The 22,215-nt window shown below is 34.5% G+C and overlaps 1 protein-coding gene across 1 annotated transcript; it reads left to right on the forward strand.

Annotated features, from left to right (window-relative positions):
* The first annotated feature begins 16,416 nt into the window (after positions 1-16,416).
* Positions 16,417-21,615, forward strand: LOC132037513 (proton pump-interactor 1-like). Its single transcript, XM_059428044.1, has 8 exons — positions 16,417-16,599; positions 17,805-18,206; positions 18,389-18,583; positions 18,684-18,863; positions 18,991-19,185; positions 19,959-20,057; positions 20,142-20,651; positions 21,057-21,615. Exons 2-8 carry the CDS (start codon positions 17,841-17,843, stop codon positions 21,357-21,359), a joined length of 1,848 nt encoding a protein of 615 aa, XP_059284027.1. The 5' UTR covers positions 16,417-16,599; positions 17,805-17,840; the 3' UTR covers positions 21,360-21,615.
* The last annotated feature ends 600 nt before the right edge of the window (positions 21,616-22,215 follow it).

Here is a 22,215-nt window from a genome sequence, read left to right on the forward strand (position 1 = left end):
CTTATGTCCCCACAAATTGTGAAAACTGTCAAAACATTCTCAGTTCTTATGCAATCTTACCAAATGAGCAATTCATAGATCATAACAAAATTAGTACACCACTAGAAGGCCTTTCTAAAAAATACAACATCAACTAATCAAACTTTAGTTCAATAAAAACAAAATTTAACATGAATGGTAATGTAACTACTCTTTAATATAATCCTCCCACATAAATTAAAGGTTGGTAGACATAAATAAAGGTTGGTGAAAGTTAATGAGATTGGTAAATGATTGATGGGGGTAATTGTTAAAAATATCTACCAACTTGGGTCTTTTTTTATAAAATATAAACTTATGGGTTAAATTTTATATTTAAAAAAGTTGAAACCATGGTTTCAAACCTCAAATCATGCCTTTTTGGATGATTTGGGGTTTGAAACCATGAGTGAAAACGCATGTCCAAACGCTGGTTTGGGGTCATGGTTTGAAAACGCATGGCCAAATGCCTACTAAGATAATTGTCACATTTAGCTTCTTGAGAGTCAATTTGACTAACTTTTGGAGTTAAATTATACTCTCCAAGTCCTAATTTATGTGACATTCCTTCGTTTTTAGTCAGTCCCAAAAGTATGACTAACTTGGTTCCTTAGACAAGCTAGTATATTAACGTGGCAGATATAACTCTTAGGCAATGGGTTCATCCAAGCCCAAAATTTTCGATTGAGTATCATGGTGATACTAGATTTTTTATAAAATATAACAAAGTAAACACATCAAGAAGCTAAGGGGAAAAAAGAGGGAGAGGGAAAATGACTTATCTACACAGTATAAGTCTTCGATCAAGGTGTATCAGTTGACTCCCCTTAAACAAAGATAGTTTTGCCCCTACTGAGCATACATTTATATAAGCGACAAATAAAAATCTAATGCAAAACCTTAATGATTGAACCTATCAGTGTAAATTATAAATTTATTTTGAAGCTTCCATTTAACCATAAATTTTGAAGATGAAACTTGAAAATTTGAGTTTTGAAGTTGCGATTTTTAAAACTCAAAGTTGTGTTTGGACATGCATTTGACTTGAAAAAGATTTGATGTTTTGTAAGTGGAAGTCCCAAAAATCTAAAAACCGGTAACTTGAATTTTTGTTGAAGCTAGTTTTTTAAAATCTAATCCAAAATTTATGGCCAAACAGATATTTAAAGATAAATTTTAAAATCTGATCCAAAATCTATGCCAAACGCTATCTAAGTACTCAATATATTAAGACAAAAATAGTCTCTTAAAAAAATTAACTTTTTCTTTTTCCCCTTCCTCTCCAAAACATCACTCACGGTCTACTCCAATTCAATAAATAAAGAAATTTATTTCCTAAACAGCTTTTTGTTATCTATTGACTTTACAACAAGAACCTATTCAGTGTAATTCTATAAGTGTAGTTTGAAAAAGGTAGAATGCACGCAGATTTTATCTCTATCTTTGGGGTGGAAAATTTATTACTTCTTTGTTTCATGATAAGTGATGGTTTTAGCTTATGCACACCCCTTAAAAATGTCACATCTCGTACGTTGATTTTCGTCGTGAGTTCGTCATTATAGTTTTGCAGAGCGGGATTATCTTTGAGGTTTTAGGAGGCTAGACATGGTCATTTTGCGTATACGAGGGTTTAAGTTCATGTTTAGTATGTGTTGGAAGGATTAGAGGTTAAACAAATCAACGAGAATACACTTTGACGAAAGTTGGGATTTATGGTAAGGATTTACGGACTGTATTTTTCATTGAACCCCCACCGTATTTTGATAACAGCGGGGATGAGCCACTGTTGGTGATTTACAGTCCAAATATACGGACCGTATATGATTTAAGGATCCGTCTATGTGGACCGTATATCTGAGGCGGTGGCAGCCTCTTTTGGTATATAACTCGTACCTCCTTCATTATAATTATTTCCTTCATTTCCCCAGATCACTAACACTTCTAGAAACCCTCTCCAACATAAGTAATCAACCCCCAAGTGAAAGTAAGGAATTAAAGAGAGAATCAAGTGCCAAATACTTTCGGATTGTTGTTGAAGTGTAATTATTCCTCTTTTAGTAGATTTGAGGAATACTTCTGTCACGACCCAACCGATGAGTTGTGACGAGTACCCGACCTCTAATGACCAAGCACCCCTATACTTGTACCGAACGTAACGAATAACAAGGCCCATGAATAACTCGACCCGAACTAAGTCGACTCAAGAAAAGATAACATCATGAACTCGTACATATATATATATATATATATATATATATATATATATATATAGAAAAGAACGATAAGTCGACTAGGCACTACGCCCATGCGTACACAAAAGAATAGAGCCGACAAGGCTACATCACATGTCATCTACATACCACCGTGTCTGCGTACCTCTACCTGAATATAAAGTCAGAAAGGACGGGACGGGGCCCCGTCATACCCATATGCATATCTACATCTCGAAAGTAGCATACCAAAAATGAGCAGCCTCCGGATCAAGTGAGCGCACCGACCACCGCCGGGATGAGAGTCTTACCGAGCACATCCTTCGTCCCTAAACTTGCGGCATAAACGCATCCCCCCAAAGCGATACAGGGAGCGTACGGATAATGTACTGAGTATGTAAGGCATAAGAGTAACATATACATAAGAATCATGAAAGGAATCTGAAACTCATAAGCCAACTGATTGTCTAAATGCATCTGTATGACTAAATATCTGTATAACTGAAGATACCTCTGCGGTGTATGATATGCATGCTCTCTTTAAAATCATATACATCTCTATATATAGTGAATTTCCCGACTATATAGGTACGGTGTGAATAGTATACTGCCCGGCCATATAAGCACGGTGTTATCATCATCATCCCGCGTCCGGGATGGTATCATAAGCTGCCCACTAGTGGTGTCTGCCCGGCCATCTAGGTACAGGGTTATTATCATTATCCATAAGCCATCCATTGTAGTGGTACTGCCCGGCCATAAAGGCACGGTGTTGGAAAAATACATACATAGATATATATAAATGTATGAAGGACTCATGAAAAGTATACTCCGGACTACTCTGAGCATCATGAGATATTTGGAAGCCATAGACATAAAACATAGGAATCAAGGATACGATGAATCCTGTACCATCTAAGAGTAGAGTCTTTGGAATTCGCTCGCTTACTGTGTTCATTCAGATAATAAGGATCATGCCAAGAGAATAAAAGGGACAATCTTAACATACTTTATTCGCTTTTCAAGCTAGCTATGCTACTATCCCGAGCTTGAAAAATCTACACACAAGGCCAAGTACCAATTATTAGACTAGAACATACTCATATACCAATCTTAATCTAGTTTACAACTTTACGCAATTCAGGCAACATCTCCTTTGTAAACTTAATAATCCTTCAATTCCAATCCAACCCAAACATCAACAACAACATCATCCATAATAATATCAATTCCTACATATCACAATATAATCAATTCTACTCCAAATCATCCCTCAAAATAGCCCTGAAGCCCAACTTTACTCTTATTCAACTTACAACTTTCATAACTATAATTCCTTTACTTAAAACCGCTAAAATTCTTGATAATAACTCAAACACAAAGATAATAATCATATACATACCTTGAAGGAACTAGGATACCAAGAATCAAACTCTAACTCCACTTCCCAAGCTCATCAACTTCAAAGAAACCCTAGGAACAATTGTTTGCTTCACTAGTTAGGGTTTACGGGCTCGGATCTTGCTAAAATTCTTCCAATATAGTAGAAAGTGGTGAGAGGAAATATTTAAGGGTTTTCTCTAACTTGGAACTGAGAAAATAAGAAATAAAGTCATGGGCTAGACATATATAGATGGTTCAAGAAAATTCGAGGGGTGCGGTTGGACAAGCGGGTCGACGGCCCGTCGACACGTCGGCAGCCGTCGACTAGCACCATCAATGCAGCCACCTGAGAATCAGAGATGGAGGCGTGTCGACTAGTGCCTGCCAGTTCCCTGAGTAGTTTCGGCTCGCGACGATTCGATTCGTTTAACTTTTAATCCTATCGTATTGCGAAGAACGTATACTCGTACTTTGGTACACCCGAGGTAAAGCACTTAATATCTCAAAAACTCGGGTGTGGATTTCCATACTAAGGGTATAATCCACCAATAAGCCAAAGACTTTCTTGCGACGAAAACGAGAGGGGTAACAACTTCAAGGTGAGGTAATCTTGGAATTGGTGTATTCTTGATTTCTTGAGGTAATATTAAACCTTATTTCCTTATTTATGAGTTTATTTGATGTTTGTATAAAGTATTGAAGGAAGGAAGTTGGAGGAAAATGTTCAAATATGAACATGAGTTTATGTTGAGTTGTAATATGTTTTGAGGCATGTTATTAATGTGTTATTGAGCTAAAATATTGTTGTATGGATAGTAGTTGATGTTGAGGTTGTGTTGAGGTTATTATACTTGGGAGAAGGAAATGTATAAAGTATCGTATACGAGGCGTATATCGGACAATTTTATTGTATATCCCTAAATGTTGATTGATGTGAGTTAAAGAGGCTTATATGAGGTGGTTGTTGTTTTTGATGATTGTTGGATGTGTCGTGGTGATTTGGAAATGGAAGAAATGCTGCATCTTTCATTTTAGAATCGATTTATCGTTTGATACACAATATACTAGCATTATCTAAGTTCGTTAATGTATTCTCTTATTATAGAATTGGCGTAAGTATTACGACGAGTTCGTTGTTGGATTATATTGCCAACTTGAGGTATGTAATGGCTATCCTTTTCTTCTTGGCATGATCCTTTATAAAGTAAGAGCCTAATGAACTTCATAAAGCGAGATTGCCGACTAGAGCTTGTCCTAGAGGCATATAGCCTCCCTAGAATTGTGTTGTAGAGACTATATTCTTATCAACTTCTTGTGTTCTTGATCTTAGAAAGAGATAGAATGAGACATGTTGTCGTCTTCATATATTTTAGTCTATACTTGATATACACCATGATATACGTATATTTTCTTTAGCTTGGCCACTTGGTTAGTAAGACATTATTATTCTGCCTACGAGGTTAGTGAGATATTATTGTCCGTCCCACGGAGATAGGGTGAGAAGCCACGAGACATTTTCCGGCCTTATGGTCGGTAAGATTTTCAATTGTCGACCACTCGTCAAAATATATATATGACATTCTGTACCGCATTTCATATGAATAGATTTTAGATATTCGGGGCATTCCTTTATGTTTTCGGCTTCATATATTGCCTTACATACTCGATATTATTGTGCCTGCATTTCATATGAGTCGATTAGGATGGGATCACTTCTTATGGACTCGTTTGATTAAGTCTAGTTCATGGCTATTAAAGTATCTTGGACGCAAAGATGCCTTACAACGATCGAGTCAATACATTATTTATGCATCGACGTGCCCTTTAAGTCAAAAGACAGGCCGGGAGTCCGGGGTACAGGGGTTTTCTTCTGTGGCTCGAGAGATGGAATAGATAGGGCCCCACAGACAAACCTCACCCAATAAAAAGTGCTAACCTCACGATATCAGTTGATTGGTGAGCTCTCTTTGTTCGGAGTTGCCAAGTCTTTGGAGTCTTCCTTTTATGTTTACAGACTTGATGGGTAGGCCAGGGCCCTGTCCCGATCATGATACAATTATGCTTTCCTTAGAGGATTGTAGACGAGTCCTATATATAGTATATCAGTGTTGTAGCCTTGCCGGCCTTGTATATGTCTATTTTGATACTGTATTCAGAGTGCGGCCTTGTCGGCTTTGTTGGTATTGTTTGTTTGCAGGTAGGCCCTGTCAGCCTAAGTTGAGGGTTACCCCTCTAGAGTTACAGATTCAGAGTGGTTCGCTCCGACCGAGCAAAAAAAAAAAAAAAAAAAAAAAAAAAAATAGCCACGCCTCCAGTTGAGGCGTGACAAATAAATTGCTCATTCCTAGAAAATTAAAAGTGCTTTTACTAACTTATCCATAATAAAATTTTACGTCTTACTTAGTTGTCTCTTTCTTAGAAAATCTACTTAATGATTATGTAAACAAGAGTAATTTTGAAAGAATAAGATTAATTACTTTTTCAAATTCTAAAACGCCATGTATTTTGAAACAAATTGAAAAGCATAAAACAGTATGTATTTACAAACAGAAAGAGTACTTTATAAAACAAAATTATTTAGTTTGGTAGAATTATGTAGCCTTGGCTCTTGAAGACATTCCTTTACTCTCGTGGTTAGCCGACCGAAAAGATCCGAACTGCGAGGTGGTGACGTTATGGATCGTTCATTAATGAGATTGATTATGGGCCGTAGATTTGGGCTTCGAAATGGACATTACGTGGACGAACATATCGAGGCGTGACGAAAATGTTGGAAAACGTGGGCCCAGAGATGTAGTTAGGCAGGTGGAAATTAAAGTTGGGCCCCCACAGCAAGAAAAAAGGACAATCAAGTTTAGGGGGTCAGCCACAGCTACCGCATTTTAATGCGGAATGCATCTTCAATTTTCCACGATTTTATTGGCTTAACCTCTTTTCTTGACTTAAATTAAACTTTCGTACAACTTTTACACCTCACTTTTTCTTTTTTGTTTGTCCTTTTTCGGCAAATATTGGATGAATGGTAAAACTATGTATAAGGTCTAGCGGTGATTGAGACAAATAATAAGCTAATTCAGCAAGTTCTTGAAAAAAAAAAATATACTATTTTGATTCTCTTATTTATCATTGTAAGATATTAATGAAAAGTTTTCAATTAGTACATGTTTTTCTAGTTAGAAAATCAACGAATCAAGCTGTTCACGATTTAATTAGGAAAGGTGCTTTTATGTCTGGTTCGATAGAATGAGAGGTCTGTCCTACCATCTTTTATTTCTGATGCACTTGCTTTTAATTTGAGTAATAATCGAGAAGACACTTTTTCAAAAAAGGTTGAATTAGAAATTAATTCGTTATGAGTTAATTTAGGGGTCGTTTGGTGCATGGTATAGGCTGGGATATCCCAAAGACTAATTTTTTATATCGTGTTTGGTAGGAGGTATAAATTTATCCCTCCTACCAAACACGGTACAAAATGAAGCCTTATACTAAGGGTGGGATATCCACCTTATCCCACTTATCCTAAGATTATTTTATCCCATCTCTCAGATGGAATAAAATAATCCCAAGAAGTGGAATAAATTAATCCCCGGATTATAATGCGGATAATTTTGGCTACCTACCAAACGATCACTTAGAGTATTAGTAGTGTAAATTGACCCACAAAAAATATTTTTTTCCACAAATAAAAAGATTTTATTTGGCAGGTATACTATTATATGAAAACAATTGAGAATGGTTGATAGTGTCATTTGATAATTAAGCAAATTATAATGAAGCAAGTGAATAAATTAATATTGGTTTTAAATTAGAAAACTTAAGTAATGATTCATTGTCTAGGCTCAATTGTTTCACTCCATCTTTGACTTAAGCCGATTTTTGACGGATTGGATCGTAATCTATTAATTGATCCTGCCAATTGTAAGTAAGTTGGACCCATCTACCACTACATTTTTTCAAAAGGAATATCATTAACCGGTCACTTTTTGGCTATATAATTGAAAAACACAGTCACTATTCTAGAGTTTGAATTTTCACCAATAAAATTCCGTAAGATTTACTTGTAAAAATTAAAATTTAATACAACAACAACAACCCAGTGAAATCTCACAATGTGGGATGCGAGAGAGAGTAGAGTGTCTGTGACTTATTCCTACCACTTAGAGACTAATAAGCTTCCGAAAGACCTCCCAATAAAGATAAAAAATAGGTTAGATAAGGTTAAGAAATTCAAAGCGATATGGAAATGAAAATAACGAAAGCGACTACGCCATGATGAAGCAGTTTGCAAAGGGTAGTAGCTATTACAGATAAAATAAGGTAATCAAAATACAGGGAATTTAATTTAATGACATTAAAAATTAAAATTTAATGACAGCAACTATTTGTCAATTACTCTCTCCGTCCCAATTTTTTTGAAGATTGATCAGTTTGGAAAGTCAAACAACTTTTTATTTGACTATGATTTTCTCCAACTCTTTTCATATATTGTGAATTATTAATTATGTAGACTTATAGTACCTTTTATGTAATTTTCAAATATGTAAATATATTATAAAATATTCAAAAAATCTATATTTAAAATTAAGTAAAAAAAAAGTGGTTTAACTCTCCAAAGTGATCAACCTTCAGACAAATTAGGAGGGAGAGAGTATAAAGCAATAAAAGAGTGACTACTAGGTTCAAGATAGAGAGGGAGCGCCCTTCCATTTTCCACAGGTAGGATGCACAAAAGGGGCTTTCTCAATAATTCATACTTAGATCATCTTAGCTTCTCTATATACTATATAGTCGGCCAAACCTAAGCATTTAGACTTTTTAGTTATTTACTGATGTGTGTTGAATAGTCGTTTCATTGTTGATAGAGCGAGATGCAACTTGCAAGTTGATGATTACAATATTTTGATAAAACATCTCATTTTGAGATATATTTAATTTTAAGATAAAATAATTTTCCGGTTTCCAAATATTAGCAGCAATTTTAATGCCAAAATTCTTTAGTCAAAAACCTTTAATTTATTCCAAGTTGAAATGTGGAAGGATGTATGTAACCACAATTTTTTGTTTTTGGTTATTTTCAAATTTCGTTTTGGATCATTGCGGGCTCCAAGGAAAGAGTTGTTGTTTTGGGCTAACAATTGAAGCCCATTTAGTGCTACTATCGGGTATTCATTTTTTTGCGCACGGATTGTCCTTCTTTTGGGGTGGTATTTAATTTTTGTCTATCGCTTAAAAAGGTGACTGAAAATACCCCGATGTTACGGTTCGAACCCCCGCTCAATCAAAAAAATAAAAAATCGCAAGACAAGACTTTTGCAAAAGGTCTATCTTATGCGTCAGACTTTGCCTTAAGACATAAGGCAAAGTCTGCTTTATAAGGCAAAGTCTGCCGGAACCGGCAGACTTTTAGTTATGCCTTAAGGCAAAATTTGTCTTACAAGACAAAGTCTGCCGTCTCCAGCATAGGTTCTATGTAACTTCGGCCGAATAGGCATAGAAACCTATGCCTTGCAAATTTTTTTTTTTTTTTTACTCTATGAGGTTTCGAACCCGAAATCTTGGTAGTTTCGGCCACCTTTTTAAGCAAAGGTCAAAAATTAAAGACCAGCGAATTGAGGGTCAAAAATTAAAGACCAGCGAATTGAGGGCCAAAAATTAAAGACCAGTCTGTATGAAGGCCAATCGTGCAAATTGCCCTTGGCTATTCAAGCAAAATGACGGAGTCAGCCTTTGAAGCCCAAACGAATGAAGTTTACTAATTTAAATTCAACAAAGTTGTCTTTAGTTATGTAGTAAGAAAAAAATATGCTGCTCACTATTTCAAATTTCCGTAACTTAAATCTTGAAACATGCAATTGCAATTTCATATAAGTGATGGAAAGACTTTCCAAAACCATTTAATATAAAACTTTTCAGACTGAACAAACTACAAATAACAAGCTGAAATTTTGAGATAAATTTCTAAGCTTCATCAAGATCATTAAACTTATGTTAGACTTCAGTGGAAATTTGAAGGGGATTTTACATAAAGGACTACACTTTGGGGGTTTAAAATTTGTCATAGCTACATTCAATATTTACATGGCATAGCTATATTTTTTTCCGCTATATTCACTTTTTTTTTGTGTTGTATACATTTTTTTCCCCCCTGTATTCATGAATACAGCGATTTTTTTTTCACTGTATTCATGAAATGATATCTGTATTCATAAACAGGCTCGTTGTATTCATGAATACATCGAGTAAAACTGAATACATAAAAACATAGATACACCAAAAATTAACAAAATACACCCTAAAAAAATGAATACAATCTAAAAAATTAACAACAAAAGCTCAAAAAAGTGAATACAACAACACCAACCACTAGTTCCGGCCAGATCTGCCGAATCGGAGCTTTACCGCCGCCGCCTCGACCACCACTAGATCCGGTGAAACTAAACAAAATATTAATATGGATGCTGTCACTGTCACCGCCGGCGAACAAAAAAAAATCAGTTCGCCAGATCTGGTTTATAAGCCGCCGCCAATCTGGTAGCGACGGTGGCCACGACGTCGAGGGTGGTTGTGCTTGTTGGTTGGCGGTGTCACCATCATTGCCGGCGAAAAGCACCGGCGAAACAAAAATTCAGTCCGCCAGATCTGGCGGCGACGGTCGCCACGACGTCGAGGGGTGGTTGTGGTTGTTGGTTGGCGGCGTCTGAGATCTGGTTGTTGTTGGTTGGTGGCCGGAACTCGTTCGCAGGAGCTCCGGCGGCGGTGAGCAGTTGAAACAGTCAGATAATTTTTTTAATAAATAATAAAATAAATTATTCTACTTTAAATATATATGTAGCTATTAATTGTATTTAACATATTATTTTTAGTTATAGAATGTAATTAATCTAAACTATAGCTACTAAATATAAATATGTACTAGTAGTTAGTTATGCCACGTAGATTTCCCCAAATTTGAAACTTTTCATTTGGTAGATATGAGATATCTAGCAAAATCGAATTGCCGTTTATAGTGGGCTTACGGATGTCAAACTGCTCAACCAATTCCTCGAAGGCCAGGCACCCAGCCCCATAATTGAATATTCCTCAAAACCAGTATGGACTTTTTGTGATAAGGCCTAGCCTACAAATATCTCATCTCTTTGCGAATTTTTAGTATTTAATAAATATTGGAAAAATTACACAACATGGCAAATATTTAGACTGTTTTGAGATGTAATTACGTTTCCAAAAATTACATAGCTACATTTTGGGTCTTGTAGCAAATATACATGCGTTGATACAGTACACGCTGATACAACTTTATTGTGCGATTTCAACTGATATAGTATGCGCTGATACACCTGATACACGTATGATACAACTCTTTCGATATAACTGATACCCTCCTGATACAGCTCTTCCGTGGATACAGTCATACAGCTGATACCCATCTGATACAACTCTTCCGTCTGATACATCAATTGTAGCTATGTTTCTTAAATACACAAACTCTAGATACATTTCTTAATCATGCTCTAATCTATAGCTAATTATGAAATTTTCTCTTTAATAATTCTATCTCTATTTAGAAGCAAAGAATAAAGTGGCTTTTTTCCACCCAAGCTTCTAACATGATGATAAATGATTTGAGACACTTTTTAAACTTAAATTCAATAAAAAGTTTCACATTGTATAAGAGTTGGGATCGAAAGAAACCAAAATTTGACTTGGATGCCTATAGGAATCGCGGATGGTCACTGATTTGTTATGTTGTGGCATTGTATTGTGAATTTTGGTCGAACTTCGTTGTGTTGCTATCTTTTCTGGCATTTCATATTGGTCGTGTTATTGACGTGCATGATCAAAAGATGACCATCCATGAAATCAGCCCTACTAAACTACACTATAGTTTGCGTTCATTGCTAAACTGACCGATTTTAAGCGTACTTGACATATAACTCATTTTTCTTTTTCCTCTTCCCTCTCTATTAAATTCCCCATTGCTAGTTCATTGCTCCTATTCTTTTGCTGCTTTTTCTTCCTTTGGGGCTGTCTCCTATTTGCAGACAAAACTAACCTTTAGTGTAGCCATAGCATTAACGACCTTATGTACTGTATATTCAAAGGTCGGAAAGTATTATGCTTCCATCTTTAATAAGGAGTCTTCAAAAGCACTATGAATTTTAAGCACGATAACTAAAAATGAGTTCACTTTGTCTTAGTAATGTAATTTGTAATATTACAGTTTCCGGTAGGCTTGAAACGGGTTGTAATGCCTGAAACTACACCCTTAGCCAGTCAACTAAACTGACTTGTGATGCTTAATTTATAAGCTTAATCCATATTCACAATGAAATTTTGATGCTAATTTTGTAATTTACAAGATTAATCCACAGTAACATTCCCGATTGGCTTGGAATGGTTTAATTATAACGCGTCAAAACACACCTTTAACCCCTCAACTTCATTAATTATGAACATTTCATGCAGATTGTGTAATTTTTATATAAAATTTACTAGTATAAAATTATATATTCCGATATATATTTAAATCCAAACGTCTTAATTTTAATAAAATAAAATCTAATATAATCTGGTAGACATTTGAGTAGGGATTGTATACAGATTAGCCATGCAATAGGTGCACATGGCCAGTGAGAAACAAGCGGAGCATATATTGTATTTACTAATTAACTATTAGATGAAAAACATAGTAAAACGGATCCATGTCAATGACGCATGTGTTAATATCAATTTATTTAGGGTCAACTATATGAATATTTATCATTTAAGAGTATTTAATTTTTTAATGGTAATTAATACTATGCTTTAACCCTTACCTTTATGGCTTTATCTGAACTTGGGATCATCCAACCCTCTATTTTCTAATCAATAAGATCAACTTTTCTTAATTTGTTTTCAGCTTCCATTTTTATTCAAAATTAATGATGGAGAGTTTTGTTTTTATTTTCTTATCAAAATTAGTGATGGATGGATCCATCCCTGTTATTTGATGAAGTCTCGAGTCCATCTTTAAAAATGGAGGAAGTTTTGGCAGGGAGTGTTACCCTTTAATAATAATTTCTATGCATATGCAGCCACAAATTCAATTAGTCAGATCATTGAATATTTAACACTTTCTCCGTCTCAAAAAGATTATTTTAGTTTGATTTGACATGGAGTTTAAGAAATAAAGGAAGACTTTTGAAATGCGTGATCCAAAATAAGCCTTAGATATTTGTGTGATTGTAAATCAGTAAGACAATCTTTTTGACACAGAGCGACTACCAGATTGTTATAAAAAAGGGTAAAAGGTCAAAAATATATCTTGAATATCCGAAATGAAATGATTTTACCCTGCATTAAAAATTGTCTCGTTTCTACTCGTACTTTAACAAAGTGGGCTCAATTTAACCCGTATAGACTAATGGCAGATTTAAATCATTCACAAAGTTAAAAAATAATAGGAACTAATAAATAAAAGAAACGAGAGTCTGATTTGATTACAATCAGAGATCAATACATATCGAATATTTGATAATTATAAAAAAATTATTTTCTTTATTTATGGCTTAATGTTGCGGTTAGGGGGTTGGTTGATGCACAGTGTGAAAGATAGTGGGACTTCAGAATCTAGACTAGATTGATCCTCTACTTCTACAACTATCTGATCCAATGGGCCACCTCTTATCTGATGTTACATCTAATCCTGTCCTTTACCTATAAGCCTATAATGCTATAACAACTCTTATCTCCCATATTGTGAAAGTACTCAAGGGCAATATTGGTATTTCCCCAAAATGGGTTACATTCTCGTAATCATCGACGGACATATGACGTGTTGAAGGAAGTAAAGTTAAGGTTCAAACCAAACACCGAAACACGTGTTTTTGTGTCATGGAACACACACACACACAACTCAGAATCAAAACCAAACAGAAAGAAGCAAAATACTGTTTTGGTTCTCTTGTGACCCACTGAATATCTCGAATGTCCGTGTTCAAATGCAGTTAGAATTCCAAGCATAGAAACAAAAAAAGGGGACAAAATGACAAACCAAATGTATTTTTATTTTTTTTCAATTCAAATGGGATTTTTGACACTTTGTGAATTGGTAAATAGGAAAATAAAGAAAAATCAACAAATGCTTAGAATTTATTGTATTTTAGTATCAAAAGAGCTATAAATATTTGGTATCATGCGGACTTAGCTAAAGATATGCTATAATATAAGAAAAAGATCTATATAAATGACACTGTAGCTCTTAGTTGAAGATAAATTTTAGACTTGTTAGAGAACTCTTTCGGTTGTAATAATTTTTTTAACCTATTTTTCACTTCTATTTTACTTAGTATGATAATGATGTGATATAAGCTTAAATGAAAAATGAGAATTTATACAGCATATCCAAATTTGTTCAGGATTGAATCATAGTATTTTTTTTCCTTCCTTTTTTTTTTTTTTTTTTTTTTTTTTTTTGGGATTGAAGCATAGTTAATGTTATTATATTTAGAGAATTGAATTTAAATAACTTCGGTGTCGTGTGCCTCATTACTGTCATTATTATATTGTTTCGCACTTGAAATATGGACCTAATATATTCTTAGTTTTCTTTTCTGCTATTTTTTTTTTTAATCAAGTGTGCCACTTGCAAATTCAAAAAGAACTTTTTTCTTACCCTTTTAAAAATTATACTCTCACGTATGCAATTGTTTTGCTAGACTTGCGGGTGGGAAACTAAGATTTTCTATACGTTCCCTACTTCCCTTTCGTATTTTTCTTTCTTTATTCTGTAATGAGAAAATAGAAAATAATACTCATTGAGAACGAACAGTCCATTTTTATGGTTATTGTACAAGAAGTTTTTTAGTGAGAGCATATACTCCTCAGTAGTGCTTTACAAATATAATTTTCGATTTATACAAGCTCTTTTTTCAACTGTTTGAATTGGTACAAGTGATACATATCACACACCACCACATGTGTTGTCTAATTCTAAAAACTAAACAACTTCAAAAGCCAAATTCATTTTTTCAAAATCACCACAATATTAGGCCCAAAAGTAGTTTTCATTAAGATCCAAACTAGAGTTGTGGAGATTAATTTTTACTTATTTCTATAGAATTAAAAGTATTTCTACACATTTTACTCAAACACCTGGAGAACTACCAAGTTTATTAGTTTTTGTTGCTTCTGTTTCCACAAAAAAAGAAAAAAAAGAAAAGAAAAGAGCATTGCTCTTGCAGTGCCTTGAGTACCTCTTAAAGGAAAATAAAATAATCACAATTTGGCATATTTCTGTTTGAGGTGTGAAAATTATGGTTAAGAAATTGGTAAGCATGTGATGCATTTGGAAAGAGTGAATCATAAGTTTTACCGTTAAAACACAAAAAATTAATTGTCAGTATTTTCATCTTTTGCTGACATGTTGAGCTGATTTAGAAGGTGTTTGCCTAAGGTTATAAATTTATTATAAGCTATTTTTGTTTGACCATCTTTTTGTTCCTAATAATCTTGAAGTACCTTTTTAAACATAACTTTTGCTTAGCTCTCTATCCCATTTTCGTTATCCATTCATTTTGATGTAACATACTTTATAGATATAGTTTTTGTAAATACTTTTAAGGATTTTTGTTATTTTAATTGTAAAAATGATAATCAATATCTTCTTACCTGGCATATTAATTATTTATTATCAATTTTAATACTTCTACCTAGACATAATTGTTTATTATAAAATCTAATTTAGTAGCAAAAAGTATTTTTCAGCACTTGAGATTTATTAACTACTTCTAATCAGCTAATTCAAATGGACTCTTAACACGAAATCCTTCGGTCCATTTTAAGTTTCTTTTAGTACATAATAATAAGCACTTCCTCCGGCTCAAATTATCTATCACTTTTTTGTTTTAAACACCATTTAAGAAATATTAACAATATTTGATTACTTTATCTTTATTTTTATCTAAGTTATTATCTCTCTCCAGTAAATGTTTACTCTATTTATGTATCATCTTCATTAATGGCAAAATTCTACTAAGAAAAAATGAGAAAAAAATAATTAATTGAGTCTTAAACTTCTAAAATAATAAATAATTTGACACAACAATTTTTAATAATCACGACAAATAATTTAAGACTAACGGAGCGTGGAATTAAGATAGCATTAATTATTTATAGTAAGTTGCACACGATTTTTATTTTTTATTTTTATTTTTTTATTAAATAGGGGTAGGGGAAGGGGAAATGAGAGGGAATTACAACGTGGGGATTCAAACCCTCACAAATAAGATGAAAGTTTAGGTAGCTAACTAATTGAACTACTAGATCCCTACACGCTACACATGAATTAGAGCCCATTTGAATGGAATTATGGCTTTTGAATTATAAGCCAAAAGTCATAATTTAGGAATTGTAGCTTATAACTTTTGGCTTATTTTTGTTATTTTGGCTTAAAAACAAGTACTTAAAAATACTTTTTTATTTTATCTAAATACTATAAAAGTGCTTAAAAGCTATTTTGGCTTAAAAACACGTAAAATAAGTCAATCCAAACAGGGTCTTAATGTATTTACCGTCTGTAAAAAGAAAAGAATAAGCTAAAAATGGACAAAAATATCACACATCCCTTTCTTTACTGCTTCTTCAAAAACGGCTAATATTTAAAGACTTATCGTAACAGTTAAAGTGACCATAATCTCCTCACTCCCCCACCTATCCCCCACTCTCTCTTTAAAAAAAGAAAAAAAAAATCAATCTTTCTTCTCTCTCCAATTTTTAGCATTTATAGCAAAAATATGTATTGCTAATTTATCTCTCAATACTATTCTCAAGAGAATTAATATAGAGAGAGAGAGAGAGAGAAAAAAAGAGAAGAGATCTGAAGGGGGTCTGACTCTTTTCTCTCAAAAAAAAAAAAAAAAAAAAAACTAAATTTTGTCAAAAAGGGTACAAGGGAGGGATAGCAGTCTTTTTTTTCTCTAAATCTCTGCCTTAGTTTTTCCTATACTCTGTAAGTCTTCACTATTTCTGTGTCATTTTGTCAATTCAGTTGATTCTTTTCTTCATTACTTCTTCTGAGTTTACCTGTTTTTTTTTTTTTCTATTTCTTTCGATCTGTACTGATCTTGATCCTTTTAAGGTAGTTTTTGTTCCATTGTCTTTAATTTTAGTATTTATGATGTGGGGTTTGTTTTTTGAGAGGAGGGTTGCTAAATTTATCAGTTCTTGATGTAAAAAATCTGATCTTTTTTGTGCTCTTGCTATATGTATACTGATTGTTCTCTTTAATCTTTAGTATTAATGAGGTTGTTTAAATTTAGCAGTTCTTGATGCAAAAATCTGATCTTTTTTGTGCTCTTGCTATATGCTACTGATTGATTTTTTTAATTTTTAGTATTAATGATGTGGGTTTTGTTTTCTAAGAGGAATGATACTGAATTTATCAGTTCTTGATGCAAAAAATCTGATCTTTTTTGTGCTCTTGCTATATGTCTACTGATTGATCTTTTAATTTTTAGTATTAATGATGTGGGTTTTGGTTTCTGTGAGTAGGGTTGCTAAATTAGCTGTTCTTCATGCAAAAATCTGATCTTTTTTGTGCTCTTGCTATATGTTTACTGATTGTACTTGGCGATTTCGACTGATTTTTCGTTTTGTTTTTGCTTTGGGTTGCATTAATGCACAGATGATCTTTGATTTCTATCGGATTCAATTTTTTTTTTTTTGTTAAAGATCTAATCTTTACTTTTGATTTCGAACATGGAATAGTTTGTATGCTGTTTTCTCTTTCGCTTTAAGATTTATGGGGTTTTTCTTATTCGATTTCCCTGTTTGATTGCTGTTTATGTATATGAGATTGTCTTTCTTTGTGCGCAGCTTCTGAGAAGATGATGTCTTTTTCTGATTCGATTTCCCTTGTTGATTGCTGTTTATGTATATGAGATTGTCTTTTTCTGTGCCCAGCTTCTGAGATGATGTTGTGTTTAATCAAAGATCTAATTTTTAATGCTTAATAGCTTTTGATCATGGATTATTATGATCCCGTGGGCTGAATCTGCATCAATGGTTTAAAAGTTTAGTCCACCTTGCTCTCAATTTTGCGTAGCAGTAAACAGATGGCTTTTCAATTATTATGGTGTATCGTCGTGATGAATCTTTCTCACTTTGTAGTAGTTTGTACATAAATTTGCTAATGTGTGTTCATGGTTGTTTCAGGATCAGGCACATTTTGATTTGTATTTCATTGAAATAATGGGGATAGATGTGGAAGCTAAGTTAGTTCATGTTCCAGTTGAAGCTGGAAGTGAACAGATCAATCTTCTGAAAGAAAATGGAAAGACGAATCATGGTTCGGGGATTACCGAGCCAATTAAATTTGGCTCTCATGGTACTGAAGAACCTAAGAAGGAGGAAGTAAGCAAAATTCCTGTGAGCAATGTTCCGAAGGATGCAGTTGAGGACTGGCCTGAACCTAAGCAGATTCATTCGTTCTATACTGTTAAATTCCGGAGATTTGAAGACCCGAAACTGAAGGCCAAAATTGAACTGGCTGAAAAAGAGCTACAGAAAAAGAACCAAGCGAGATCTCAGATCATTGAAAAATTAAAGGCCAGAAGGGTAAGTCAAATATGAAAGACCTTGTTATCCCGCACTTTTAACTACTTTTCTCAAATTCAGCAAGCTTTGGTAATTTGATATTGCTAATTGCGTGGTCCATTTTGCTAGTTGCCAAATTTGTCCTATTTCTAGTCTTGCAGGAGTATGCCTGCTGTAACTAAATAGTCTTTGAGTATTTTCAGGCTGAACGATCAAAGGTAATTGAACAAAGGAAAGCCCTTGGTGCTGAGAATAAGGAATTTTGGAGTGCTATTGATGATAAAAAAAAGGAAATGGAACCTCTGCGAGAGGCCCTGGGAAAGCTCGGCGTTTCTAGGAATGCTGGCCGAGAGAGGGGTCCTGTGGTGTGTTCATCTGAGCAGGAGCTGAATAATCTTGTAAGCACTCGTTTATAACTTTATTTCATAGGTTTGTTTTGTCTTCATTTGCATTCATCTACAATTATAATATGACATTTTCATTCTGGCAATTTTGTAGATCAAGAGTCTGCAGTATCGCATTCAGCATGAAAGCATTCCTCTAACCGAAGAGAAGCAAATTCTCCGGGAAATCAAACAACTTGAAGGAACAAGGAAAGATGTTAAAAATGTTGCTGCTACAAGGGCACAGATTCATGAGGCGATGGGTGAAAAAGAATCAATCCAGAACCAGGTCAAAGTAAGGCCTTTAGGTTATGTTTCTCTTATAAAGATGCAAAATAACTAGCGTTCATGCCTGAATCTTATCATGTTATCTGTCTGTAATGTGGCTGAGGTAACTTGCTAACCCTCTTCTGTTGTTGTAGCTTATGAGTGTTGGTTTGGATGGAGTTCGGAAGGGGCAACAGGAGGTTAAGGCCAAGCTTAAGCAAATAGATGATCAGATTGATGGCATAAGCAAACAGATCAGCTTATTGGATGAGGAATTGAAGGAAGTTGTGGAGAAGAGGGACAAAACTTATGAACATATTCTGGAATTGAGGAAACAGCGTGAAGAAGGGGTATGTATGCTGCAGTGATTCCTAGTTGACTGAAAAATCTTAATACTATTTTGCTAAAAAAGGGTTTGCAGTATATGTTATGCTCAGATTCAATCCCATTGTTTGCGTTTGGTGAATGGTCAACAATCAATTACTTATGAGACACTTCGATTACTGTGCTTCTACTTGTGGGCTTAAATGTAATATGTTCCATCTATGGTGTATTTGAGTAATTCTTTTCCATGTTCGATCCCGTGTTTTTGTTTTGTTATCCTGTGTTTACTCCCTATATTCTTGTATTTTCCTTTTAAGGTGTAGGAATTTGATGTCAGAATTTTATCCGTCCTCGACTCTATTTTGTTAGGAAATCATAGCAATTAGAAATATTACATTAATGGTCTAGATACACTCTTCATGGGTGTACTGGTAAGTGACACAACCGTTGCCTGGAATTTTATAGAGATGATGCCTAAAGATTAATCATATATGGGAATTACTAGCGTTATCCATGTTTATTTGACTAACTACCGTCCCCAAAAAAAAAAAGAAAAAAAAGAATAAGGAATGCAACTGGGAGATAAGGTCGCACTTCCTGAAAAGGAACAGAAAAGAGGAGGAAATTTTACATCTCAAGGGAGATGGCAGTTGATTTGTTTATATCAACTATCCGAAATCTTTCGAGGGCGTTTGCTGTCTTTAAAAATTGAAATGTTTTTTGATTACTGCAAGTGTGAAGAGAAATAGGTCTCTAGACTGATGTTACTTTTATCACCAATTGCCTCCCAATTTTTCAGAATTCTTCTTTCTACCAAAACTCCAACGTGTTGCACAAAGTGAAGCAACTCGCAGATCAAAAGGATGTTGGAGCCCTTAAAGAGCTCTCTGTTACAGAGGTATGCTGTATTTTTCACCACTAGTTGCAAAATTTACATGTTTTGCATGTTGCCTTGACAGTCAAACCTTTTTTCTTTCACTAGGTCGACAAATTCATGTCTCTTTGGAGTGGTAGTAAGCCTTTTAGAGATGACTATGAGAGAAGACTCTTGCAGTCGCTCGATATTAGGCAGTTGAGCAGGGACGGGAGGATGAGGAATCCTGATGAAAAGCCTCTTGTGTTACCAGAACCACCTACCGTCTCCCGTGCCGAGGTTCCAGCAAAAACTAATGCAAAACCCGTAAAGGAAGATCCTGCACCTGTTGATGCTGCTCCTGTTCAGAAAGAACAGAAAGAGAAGATTAGCAAGCACAACACAAAAAGCACTGAGAAAAAAGATGTCGTTGATGAAGAGGAAGTCTATGGTTTGGACATACCCAAGGATATTAAGCCCAAGAAAAACGAAGTTGATGAGGCAACACTGAAGGAGATGAAGAAAGAGGAGGAGATAGCAAAAAATAAACAGGCTATGGAAAGGAAGCGAAAGTTGGCCGAGAAAGCCGCTGCAAAAGCTGCAAAGAAAGCTCAGCTAGAAGCTGAAAAGAAACTCAAAGTAATTATCCTTCCTCTGATTCTTATGATCTACCATTTTTTTTTTTTTGGTAGTTTTAAAGCCTGTTTAGCCAAGCTTCCGAGGCCAAAAGTGCTTTTTTCAAAGTTGAGGTGTTTGGCCAAGCTTTTAGGAGAAGTAAAAGTGCTTTTGAGTAGAAGCAGAAGCTATTTTTGAGAAGTGGAAAAAATAGTTTCTTGCTGAAGTACTTTTTTGAAAAGCACTTTTGAGAAAATACACATAGATCTTTTAAAAAGCTTGACATCTGCTTCTCACCAAAAGATACTTTTTTGAAGAGTACTTCAAAAAATTAGCTTATTTTAGAAGTTTGGTCAAACAGGAGGCTATTAGGTTTTTAAACGTTCTGATTAGACGTGGACTTATCTCATTACTTTCAACTTTTTTCAGGAACGTGAGAAGAGAGCGAGGAAGAAGGGCGGATCTTCTGTTCCGGAACCAACCGAGGAACCTACTGAGGTTGCTGAGGAGGAAAACGTGGAGGAAACTGTTGAAACAACCATTGCACCCAAGTTGAAGGCGCGGAAAGAGAATACCGTCAGGCATAGAGCAACACGTGCAAGAGGTTCGGAGCTTCCCAAAACTATACTAAAGCGCAAGAAAGCAACAAACTATTGGCTATGGGCGGCTGCTCCTGCTGCGCTCGCGATTCTGGTACTTCTAGTCTTCGGATACATGTACCTTCAAAAGTAGAAAGAGGTGGGGAGAGTGAAAACAAAAAAAAAAAACAAAAAAACTTTTCGCTTTTAGTGTTTCTACAATACTGCAATAGCAATTTTCTGTTTAGTTATCATAACGTTATTTCTTTTTCTTGCATCCTATAGTTTAGGATGGAAAACCCATAACGTGTTGCTGGTAGATGCGGCCTATCTTGAGATAACTTACTGAGAAGGGTCTACATGTTTTTATTTTGGTTGGTGTAGTTGCAATTATTGACATTTTGCTTAGACACTGTCATGTTGGACTTTTTCCTTTGTAGAAATATGATTTTTGCTTTTTAAATTTCTTGCCTACTTATATTCAAGTTGGTGACATTTTGGTAGGATACTCTTCTGTACCACTTATTACATGCCGGAAAATTGACTCATTTTGGTGTGTGAGATGGGCTAGTGGTAAGTTCTATTTGACAATTTCCTTTGTGGTGAACAGCAAAGTTGGTCCCAATGTTGGCATTGAGTGGGATTTGATAGAAACATTTTCCATTTGATTTGGGACTCATTTTACTTTTGTTGTTTGTGTAATGAAATAGGCCTTGAACTTTTGTTATGTGGTATCTTACTAGCATTTAATTCTTTAATTATTTATTAAAAGTCATCCTAAGCCTTAAGCTGGGATATGTATATATAGATATATATATACTAGTCTCTACGAATGTGCGTTGCACATTATTTTCTATCAATTATCACCAAAAAGAAATGTTAGGTGATATTACTTGTAATTACATTATAGTTGTTTTATGAGGTATAAAAATGTTATTAGATAATAATTTTAATAGTGAGGTAAAAGATGTTATTAGAAAATTAACATTCTCAAATTTATATATTTTTTT

This window comes from Lycium ferocissimum, chromosome 11, assembly GCF_029784015.1.
Source record: "Lycium ferocissimum isolate CSIRO_LF1 chromosome 11, AGI_CSIRO_Lferr_CH_V1, whole genome shotgun sequence".
NCBI classification, from domain to species: domain Eukaryota; kingdom Viridiplantae; phylum Streptophyta; class Magnoliopsida; order Solanales; family Solanaceae; genus Lycium; species Lycium ferocissimum.